The sequence below is a fragment of the Peromyscus californicus genome, unplaced genomic scaffold, assembly GCF_007827085.1.
Source record: "Peromyscus californicus insignis strain IS unplaced genomic scaffold, ASM782708v3 Scaffold_7__1_contigs__length_154581171, whole genome shotgun sequence".
Classification (NCBI taxonomy): domain Eukaryota; kingdom Metazoa; phylum Chordata; class Mammalia; order Rodentia; family Cricetidae; genus Peromyscus; species Peromyscus californicus.
The window spans coordinates 126236861-126247757 of NW_026294595.1; the positions used below are offsets into that span (position 1 = coordinate 126236861).

At 51.8% G+C, this 10897-nt stretch overlaps 1 protein-coding gene across 1 annotated transcript; it reads right to left on the reverse strand.

The window, feature by feature from the left end:
- Positions 1–1270: 1270 nt before the first annotated feature.
- Nrsn2 (neurensin 2) lies at positions 1271–9687 on the reverse strand. The gene is made up of 3 exons (XM_052724963.1): positions 9555–9687; positions 7083–7274; positions 1271–2413 (listed from the first exon to the last, which is right to left on the reverse strand). Exons 2-3 carry the CDS (start codon positions 7263–7265, stop codon positions 1991–1993), a joined length of 606 nt encoding a protein of 201 aa, XP_052580923.1. The 5' UTR covers positions 7266–7274; positions 9555–9687; the 3' UTR covers positions 1271–1990.
- Between the last annotated feature and the right edge of the window lie 1210 nt (positions 9688–10897).

The following is a 10897-nucleotide window of genomic DNA, read 5'->3' on the forward strand; positions in this document are numbered from 1 at the left end:
GGGACATGGTGGTGGCCCAGGTCAAGGAGCTGGCTTGGCCCAGGACATGGCTGGGGACAGGATTTGTGTCCGAGGTTGAGTTATGCTGGGTTTGAGGTATGAGGAAAGAAAGGAGTCAAGAACGACTCTGAGGCTTGGCAGAGCATCCGAATCTGCTCCCAGCATGGAGGCAGCAGAGGCACTGAGTGGGGTCCAAGGAGCAGTGAATGGGACAGCCAGGATGGTTGGCATGAAACTCACTCTGTGGTTAATGCAGTTGAAAACAGGTGACTGGGAGTCGGGAGCCAGGTTTCAGAGTGACAGCTTTTCATGTCACACTAGCTGTGTCAGGGATATTAAATTCTTGTCTGTAAAACATGGAAAACGAGGCCTGCCCTTGCTCATGTCCATCAGGGAGAGTGGTCCCGCTACTGTGTGTGTGTGTGTGTGTTTCTTGCTAGGTTGCCCACACTGGCCTTGAACTTGCACAGTCTTCCTGCCTCAACTTTCCCAGTGTTTGGTTTCCACGAATGTGCTACCATGCCTGGTTCTTAGGGTCCTGCAAAAGGGTCCCTTTGGTTTCTGCCCACCCCCATTCCTCTCAGGGATGGGACAATTGATATTCTTCCAACCCCAGGACAAGAAGGAGAGCCACTCTGGAGTAATGAGCAATAAAGGAAGTATAGTAAACACTAGGAGCCTTAAACTCCTGACTGCCCATCTTTGACCATTAGTTAGTTATCTACCTGTGAGTACAATCATCTTTTTCCTCCTCCTCCTCCTCCTCCTTCTCCCCTTCCTTCTTTTTTTTTTTTTTTTTTTTAATTGAGATAAGAGTCTCTCTATGTAGCTGTGGCTGTCCTGGAACTCTCTGAGTAGACCAGGCTGACCTCGAACTCAGAGCTAGACCTGCCTCTGCCTCCTGAGTACTGGGATTAAAGACTCAAGCCACCATGGTTTAATAATCTTTTTCTTTTTCTTTTTTTCTTTTTTTTTTTTTGGTTTTTCGAGACTGGGTTTCTCTGTGTAGCTTTGCGCCTTTCCTGGAACTCGCTTTGCAGACCAGGCTGGCCTCGAACTCACAGAGATCCGCCTGGCTCTGCCTCCCGAGTGCTGGGATTAAAGGATTAAAGACGTGAGCCACCACCGCCCGGCCTAATAATCTTTTTCTTAAAGGGTTGTCCTGGAGAACAAATGAGAAAAAGGATGTAAGTACACAGTAGGTCTCAGCTAGGAACCATTTCTCTCCGGTTCCCCATGCTCCAATGATCTAGGAGAAAGAAAGCAAAGATGGTGTTCATCCCAACTGTTTATTGAAAGGCGAGGCAAGATGGAGGAGGTGAGAAACAGGGAGAGTACATCCCGCGGGGCACAAAGGTGGTAGGGATTCGCTGGAAACCCTCTTCCCGCCACCCAGGAAGCCCTAAAGGCCAGCAGGGGGCGGCCAGACGCAGGATCCTCCGCTGTCCTGGAGCGCCCTCTAGTGTCCCACAAGAGGAAGTCCTTCTGGCCGGACAGCCCACAGGAAGAAGGGGCTGGGGCCTCTAGAAGGTCAGAATCAGGCCCAGTGGGCGTTGCTGTCTAGGAGGTGGACTTTGAGGGGCAAAGACATCCCACTTTTCCTAATCCCTAAACTTTTTATTTTTCATTACCTTTCTTTGTGCGTGTGAGTGTTGTGTGTGGTGGTGTTGGTGGGGGGCGGGGTGTCAGAGGACAACTGGAGGGAGCTGGGTCTCTTCCAAAACCTTCTAGGTCTCAGAGATGGAACTCAGGTTGTCAGTCTGGCCAGGAAGGCCCTTCACTCACTTGGCCATTTCTCCAGTCTGGAAGGGCAGTTCTTGATTGAGTTTGCCTCTGTACTGAGCAGGAGTGAGATTGGAGCATGAGGCTTACTGGGGGGCCTTTAGGGAGCTATGAGGGCTCTGGAGAAATTGGCACTACAGAGAGGAAGAAGCGTGATGAGAGCGAGGAGTACCAGGAGGGAAGTGTCTAACTTCTCTAGCCTACAGACCTAGGATTCCCGTTGGGGCTGGCCGGTCTGCACAGAGTGCTGCCCAAAGGGACTCGTGGGAGTCAAGAACCAGGACTGGCTGCTGGCATCATGGAAGCCAGGGGACAGCTGCTGGGGCTCATCCCTGAAGACCTCCACAGGGCTGTCAGCTTCGGTGACCAAGGGCTCTGCTTTGATGTCCTGGGTCAGCCAGCCAGAGGTGGCCAAGAAGAGACAGACCGCCAGCAAGACCCCCGCTACCGCACACAGCGTCGCTCCCGCCACACGGCAGGTGATCAGGGCTTGGTTATAGTCGGCTACTGGATCATCCATCGATGAGAACTTACTGTCGTTGACAAGCTCGAGCTTGGGGGGTACTGCGTAGCCAGTGGTCAGGGCTGCCACGCCCAGCAGGAGAAGCAGGGATGCCACGGACACGGTGACCTGAAGAGAGCAGATAGCAAGCACCCAGGCTCAGCTGGGGTCCAGCATCCCACGATCAGGAAATGCGCGCCACAGAACATCCCTGTGGGACCTAACCAACAGTGCTGGGGGCAGAGCCCAGGACGGGTTTGAACATGGCAGGGGCAAGCGCTCTACCACTGACCTACAGCGTCAGCCCTTTTTGAATTTTAGGTTGAGACCAGGCCATGCTAAGTTACCCAGGATAGCCTCGAACTGTCTATATAGTCCAAAATGGCCTTAAGCTAGCCTTCTAAGTCCTGGAATTACAGGTGTGTATCACCATACCCACCCTGGCAATGTTTTCCCTCAGTGGCAAAACCAGCCTTGAGTTCTGGCCATCATTATCTGGGTCCCATATATCATTATTATTTGAGTCTCTCTCTCTCTGTCTCTGTCTCTCTCTCTCTCTGTGTCTCTGTGTGTGTGTGTATTGTATGGGGGAATGCGATGGTACATGTAACGGTAAGGGGTCAACTTCTGGCGCTGTTTCTTAGAAGCTGCTTATTTTTTGAAATAGAGTCTCTCACCAGGACCTGGAACTGGTTAATTAGGCTAGGCTTGTTGACCAGCAAACCCCAGAGATCATCCTGTCTCTTTCTCTCCAGCAATAGGATTAGAATAATTTTTTAAATATTTATTTATTTTTGAGACATGATCTCTCTATGTAGCTCTGGTTGTCCTGGACCTTGCTATATAGACCAGGCTGGCCTCAAACTCACAAACTTCCACCTGCCTCTTAAGTGCTGGGATTAAAGGCGTGCACTGCCATACCCAACTCTACCTGGCTTTTGCAGGTGGGTCCTGGGGATTGCACTCAAGTGTTGGCAGGGCAAGCACGGTACTGACTGAGCTATATCCCCAGCTCTATTTGGTTTCCCTATTTGGGCACCCCATGATCCTACCCCATGATCCCTTCCACCCTCCAGGTTGATGTTCATGTATCCTCAAGTCTCATCTCAAACCTTATTCCTCCTCTGAGATGCCTTCCAGGACACTTGCAGTTTGGGTAGGTGTCTTTCTCTTTATACAGCCCAGTGCCAACTAGTCCTTCTGTGAACCCACTTCTGAACACATTTGGACATGGGATTTGGTTCTTAGATGAGTGACGTCTGCCTGTTTTACTGAGCTGAGCCTTCTGAGAGCAAAGGTCGGGCATGCCTTAGCTCAGTAGGTGTCTTATGCTCAACATAGTACTAAGTGCTACTTGAATAACTAAGTGGACCACACACGAGAGTTCTTAAACTGGGAGGGGGGGAGATGATGGTTTGGTTGGTTCAGTGCCTTCCATTTAAACACAAGTACCTGAGTCTGGATTCTCAGAACCCGTATAAAAAAGCCAGGCTTGGGGCGGGGTGTGGTAGAACATGCCTGTAATCCCAGAGGCTGGCCGACCTCTGTGAGTCCTAGACCAGCCAGGGATACACAATAAAACCCTGTCTTGGGGGGCGGGGGGAAGGCAGGCTTGAAGGCATATACCTGTAACCCTACTGCCACAAGGGTGGAGACAGGAAGATCCCCAGAGCTGGTCTAGCCAGTTAGCTGAAGGCCAAATTCAGCAAGGGATTCTGTCTCAAAAGACAAGATGGGAACAATAGTAGAAGACATAATACTTACCTCCACACGCGTGCACACACATGCACACACACAAATGCGCACACATTTAAAAAAGGAGGGCCAGCAAGATGCTCAGCAGGTCAAGGCACTTGCTGTACAAGCCTCGTGAGGCTGACACCTGAGTTCTGTCCCAGGGGGCCAGGCAGAGGTAGAAGAGGAGAACAGACTCCACAGAGTCGTCCTCTGACCCTGGCACACACGCTCAGGTACGCACATCATTCACACACACACACACCTTGCACATACATACAACAAGAAATACATAAATAGAAATTTAAAAAGAAAGCGTTCTTAAATTCTGTGTCTTCAAGAGCCAGTAGTAAGATGTTAGTGAGGTCTGGTGATGCTTGTAATCTCAGCTATCAGGAGACTGAGGCAGGAGGATGGTGAGTGTGAGGCCAGCCTGGGCAACAGAGTGAGTTCAAGGCTAGCCTAGTGGGACCCTGCCTGAAAATAAAAAGCAAAACAAGGGTTCGTGTCATAGCTCAGTGGTAGAATGTTGGGAGTTTGTCCAGGATGTTTAAATGTTTAAGTGCAATCCCTCCTCACACACATACATACACACACACACACACACACACACACACACGCACGCACGCACGCACGCACGCGCACCCGCACACACACACTCATAACTTCACACACATGCGTTCCTGCCTCTGCTGACTTAAGTTCTTCCTGAAACATTTGGTTTAGGAAGAGTCTTCTGTGGTCATCCCGGGTACCGAGGCCATTACCCATCCTGGCATCTCTGCACACCTGACCTGAGGTTGGGGGCTGGTCCCTGTCCACAGGTTAGCACCTCGCCTCCCCGTTAGAGGGAAGCCGTTTGGGAGCAGAACGAGGGACCCTCTGCTTCAGTTTCTCTACAGTGTTTAGTGATGAACTCTACCATCGAAGGTACAGACTGACACCTCGGGCTGTTGGAACATCGGTGGTCTGCTTGGCACATCTCTCTGTTGCCTGTCAATGGTACCCCACAGTGGAAAACCACAGTGGGGTGACATGTAGGTGTGATGAACTCCACTTCCTGCCACCGGGTTTCCTCTCCAAAGCCATAGTAATGAGCACGGAGCTGGCAAGGGGCCCAAACAGAGTCAAACTTCTAGGAACAAAATGCTTTCATTCCTTCTTCATTCATTCATTTATTAACTTATTAATTAATCTGTGTATTTCAAGCCAGGGTCTCACTCGGTTGCCCAGGCTGGCCTATAACACACTATTTCTATCTCAGGCTGGCCTTGAACTTATGATCCTTCTCCCTCAGCCTCCCAAGGTGTGGGCCACAGTTGATTTTGCATCTCAGGGTGGCCTTCAGTTGGTCTCTGGCTATTTTAGGTTGGTCTTTTTTCTAGACAGATGTAGCTCAGGCTGCCTCAAATTTGTTATATAGCCAAGTATGGCCCTGAAACTCTAGTCCCTCTGCTTCTACCTTCCTAGGGCTAGGATCACAGTTGTGCACCACTACACCCAGTTTATGTAGTACTGGGGATCAAACCTAAGGCTTCACTGATGATCTGAGCCATTGAGGCCTGGAACCCACAAGAAAATGCAGAATAAACTGACTCTGGAAAGTCGTCTTCTTATTTCCACATGTACACCTGCATTTACATACAAAGGAACACACACACACACACACACACACCACACACACACACACCACACACACACACACACTCACACACACACACCACACACACACACTCACACACACACCACACACACTCACACACACACACACACACTCACATACACACTCACACACACACACACACCACACACCACACACACACACACTCACACACACCACACGCACACTCACACACACACACTCACACACACACACTCACACACACACACTCACACACACCACACACACTCACACACACTCACACACACACCACACACACACTCACACACACACTCACACTCACACACACTCACACACACACCACACACACTCACACACACACTCACACACACACACACACTCACACACACTCACACACTCACACACACACCACACACACACTCACACACACACACTCACACACACTCACACACACACACACCACACACACACTCACACACACTCACACACACACACACTCACACACACTCACACACACACACTCACACACACACACCACACACACACACTCACACACACACACTCACACACACACACTCACACACACACACACCACACACACACTCACACACACACACACCACACACACACACACACACTCACACACACACTTGATAATGCTCTGGAAACATTTTAGATGTATTTATTTTATGTGTATGAGTATGTACTTCTGTGCACCACGCATGTGCCTGGTGCCTGCGGAGGTCAGAGGGCACTGGATTCCCCTGCAACTGGAGTTACGGATGGTTGTGAGCCACCATGTGGGTCCTCTGTAAGAACAGCTAGTGCTCTTAACTGCTGAGCCATCTCTCCAGCCCCTGATAACAATGTTTTTTTGTTTTGTTTTGTTTTGTTTTTTGTTTTTTTTTTTGGTTTTTCGAGACAGGGTTTCTCTGTGTAGCTTTGCGCCTTTCCTGGAACTCACTTGGTAGCCCAGGCTGGCCTCGAACTCACAGAGATCCGCCTGGCTCTGCCTCCCGAGTGCTGGGATTAAGGGCGTGTGCCACCACCGCCCGGCTAACAATGTTTTAAATTAAAAAAAAAAAAAAAAGTCCAAGAGTCAGCACCGTAGCCGGCATTTGAGGAGCACCACAGAAGAGTGTGAAGCTGATGGGCTGTGTGAGCTGATAACATGGGGAGCTTGAGGTCTAAGAAAAAGCTGGTAAACTCCTCAGTCCTTTGCTGGATCCAGCTTTACCAGAAGGTATCTAACCTCTGGTCTCTTCTAGAAAATGGACTTCGTTGTTGAAACCGATTTGCACTGTATTTTCTGTCACGTGGAAACGTGACTCCTGACCACCCCATTGTCCCTCTTCTATCCACGCTCCTCTTTCTAGTGCCTCTTTCTCCCCAAAGCCACAGGAATCATTCCTTTGTTCTTACCTTCCAACACAGGGAGGGCCACGGTTGGTAGGTATATTGGACTAGGGGTCCTTCTGGGTTATCGCTGAGATTGCTACCCACACACTCACTGTAGAAGAGATTAGGGTAGGGATCGACCCCATACCACGTACTTTCCTCCACGTTGGTGCTATGGCCACAGATACAGGAGCGACTGCAGCTCATCGTGGATCCCTGTGGGCACAAGGGACAGTGACAGAGGGAGATCAGCAGGAGTTGCCATGGTAACCCTCTCACTCCTGTCTATCACTGGATACCTCACCTTACAGTCCACCGAGCCTTTCAGCCATCCCGTCTTTCCCTAAGTCCTTTGTGCATGAGCCAGTGGTTTTCAGCCTTATGCCTGGCAGCTGTCTGTCCATCTGCCTGTCTTCTCTGCAGACCATCCAGCAGCTGGAACGTGGCTCTGGAGCCTCACTGTTGGACTGAGTCCCAGACCCACGCTTTCTGGATGTGACTTTGGCCGTGTACTGACCCCTTGGGCCTTCCTCGACCGTACAACAAGGCTAATAATGAAAACTGCTTCATCCAAGGCGCTGCTGGGGTGGTTTGGGTGTTTCCTTTTGAAAATGTATTTGGTGCGAGTGTGTGTGATGGACATGTCCGCGCCTGTGAACACGTGTAGAGGTCAGAGGAAGACCTGCAGGAGTCAGTTCCCCTTTTACCATGGGGCTTGAAGTCGGGTCATCAGCTGGGCAGCAGCATGTGTCTTTACCCCGTGAGCCCTCCTGACCGCCCCCATTACTGTGTTTTCTGTGATTATTTCCTTCCTCAACTTTTGGGGCTCCCACGTTTACAGAGTGAGAGATCTTCATGTTCCCTCTCAAAGTTTAAGTCTCTTTCAGGACCCTTTCTGGGGCAATTTTCCTAGATGGTACTTGTCCATTTGGGTGGAAGGCGTCAAGCTGCATGGTCCTGAAGGCCTAGGGCTGACCTTCACAGCATGCAAGTCCCAAGGAGAGTGAGTCACAGAAAGAGAAGCTTAGGGGCCCTCTGGATTAAGGCCTCTCAGTCATTTTGACTGCCAGATTCCCAGGAAAGACCATTTAGGAACCCACAAAAGGAAACTCTGAGTTCTTGGGGATAGAAGGGACCTGTGTCCGTGGAGGTGCTGCGCAGGCCTGGACTTTCTGCCGCCTCTTCCCCCATCTCCCTCAGGTCCCCCTGCAGCTTCAAACAAAATAAGGCAGTGCACTTGTTCTGAAGAGGAAGGTGATCCAGGACCCTTTTCACCCCCAATCAGCGTGACCCCGGGATCCCTTCATACACACACACACACACACACACACACACACACACACACACACACACGAGTGGTGGTGCTTCTGGAGACTCCAAAGAGGCACACATGTGCATAGGAATGCTGATTGGGTCGCGGCTCTCCACTGTCCCCATCATTCAAGGAAAGGAAGGAATAAAAAAACAAACAAAACCAGAGATGAGAAATGGTAGAAGCCGAGGCATAGCAGCGACCTAAAAATGAAGGCCGGACAGCCGGACAGCAGGGAGTCAAGGAGGTGGGGGCGGAGGCATGGAGAGAGCAGAGACCTCCGGTCCGGGGCTGGGGACGCTGGTGAGAAAAATGAATGGGTTTGGACGGCTGTAGGAGACTCCATAACCTGAGCGTGAAGTAGAGGCCCGGAAGGGGAGGGGAGGGACACAGCACAAAGGGCCAGAGTCAGTTCCTCCCCCGTAATTCACGCTCGCCGGGCCTCCAAATGCAAAGGACTGGTTCATCCTGCTGATACTGGAGAAGGAAGGTGACCTTGACTGAGCCTCCCCTCCGCCTGGCCCCTCCTCCTCCCATCTTAGGGTGGGGGTGTGGGGGGTGTGGGGAGAGGACAGGGAGCGACAGGATGCTGAAGAGCCCGGGGGTTGCCATGGAAACATCCAGGAGTGTGTTCCTAACCTGCAAAGGGAGAGACTTGATGAGAAGCGAGTGGGGAGAGGAAGAGGCTGCGTGGGTCGGGGCAAGGAGCTCTGCATTGGCGGAGACCAGTCTCGAAGGAGACGGGCCTGTGGGCGGCACGACGCACTGAATCTGTCCTCAGGCACACCCACCCCAGCGCAGCTGGAAAGAAAGCCCTCCTTGGGGAATCAGGAACACCAGCTCTGCTCCCTGACCTGACCACCCTTTGGGGCGAAATAAACTGCGTACTTTCCAAAGAGGGAAGCTGAGGCATGGCGGAATGGGAATGGGTTGTTAGAGAGGGGCGGGTGAACACGTCCTTTGAAGTCTCTGCCCAGCCTATGAACCCTGGGGTGTCAAGGCCCACAGTGCCAAGGGGTTCTCTATCATCTCTGCTTCCCCAAGCCAGAGCATAGGGAGCAGACGTCCCACCTCTGGCCGGAGCATCATATTGAGGATGCTAGAGGAGTGGGGGGCGGTTCTCCTAGGAGCAGGGGAGCCAGCCGGGCAGGGGTCGAGCCTCATGGAACAGGGACTGAGCTCACCTCTGGGTCTGTGTCTCCGGAGCCAGCAGAAGCTGTCAGAGCTGGAGCAGAGCAAAGCAAGTTTGCTTCGCGCCTGCGCCGCAATCCCGGGGCGGGGAGGGAGGGGGGAGTGGGATGGGAGGAGGTGATACTGGAGAGAGGGGAGGTGGGGGTCCCTCCGACCCCAGAGGCTGGCTCTGCAGACTTGTAGTCCTGCTCAGATCCCCAAGCATTGTCCTTTCCTGAGTTCCCTTTTCTCCCTTCTGAAAGACTCTATATGTGAATCTCCTTGGGCATCCGGGGTTTGCTCATACTCCTCAGCCACACTCCCATCATTCCTTAGGCCTGACTCTTCTCACAGGAAACAGGTCTTCCCATGAGCGTCTGTCTCCTCACTGTATCTTCAGACCCTCCTCTGGGTCTCTCTCCCTCCAAGTGCCCCTAACCCACCCATACAGAAAAACATCTGGCCAGAGGATGTAGCTTTCAGTGGTAGAAGGCTTCCAGGAAACATACACAAGCCGTGGGTTCTACCCTAGTACCTTATAAACCCAGCATGATAGCACATGCCTGTAATCCCAGCACTCCCGGGGTGAAGGCAGAGGATCAAAAGTACAGGGGCACCCCTAGTTATATACCTAGTTCTAGGCCAGCCTGGGCTCCATGCGACCCTATCTCAAAAAACAACAAGCTCTCCATCTTAGAGGTGCCTATCAACAATGAAGGCTAAGGCAGGAGAATCTGCAATCTGGGCTACATAGCAAGACCCTGTCTCCAAACAAGAAAACCTACCGACCCTGCCATCCTCGCAGGGCCTCCAATCTCTGCAGGGCCTTGGCCTCAGCAGCTGAGCCTCATCTCTCACTGACACTTCCTGGGAAGTCCTTCCTACTGCCTAATCTCACTCCCTCTCCCTCTTTCTCCATGTCCTTTTCTTCTTTGAGTCTCCACCCCAGACTAAGGATTAGTTGCCCTGACCTTGAGATGGGATTGGGATGGGGAGGAAGAGGAAGGGGTCCATGGCACAGCCGCTCTTAGGCTCCATCCCTGTTTAGCTCCAATCCTGTGGTGGGCAGTGTTTGCCAGCGGCATCTCCTTAGGGAGTCGTGGTCCTGAGAGAATCATGGTACCTCTCTGAGCCTCATCAGAGACCATTGCACAAGTACACCTTTGCATCTTGAGCATCTGTGGTGGTTTGAATAAGAATGGCCTTCAGGGCTGGAGGGATGGCTCAGAGGTTAAGAACACTGACTGTTCTTCCAGAGCTCCTGAGATCAATTCCCGGCAACCACGTGGTGGCTCACAACCATCTGTAATGAGATCTGGTGCCCTCTCCTGACGGGCAGTGGTACATGCAGATAGAA

Coding starts and splice junctions, on each gene's coding strand:
- Nrsn2 (XM_052724963.1), bottom strand. CDS start 7,265: ATGAGCTGCAGTCGCTCCTGTATCTGTGGCCATAGCACCAACGTGGAG. Junction 2,414..7,082: donor GGCCCTCCCTGTGTTGGAAG/GTAAGAACAAAG, acceptor TGCTCTCTTCAG/GTCACCGTGTCCGTGGCATC.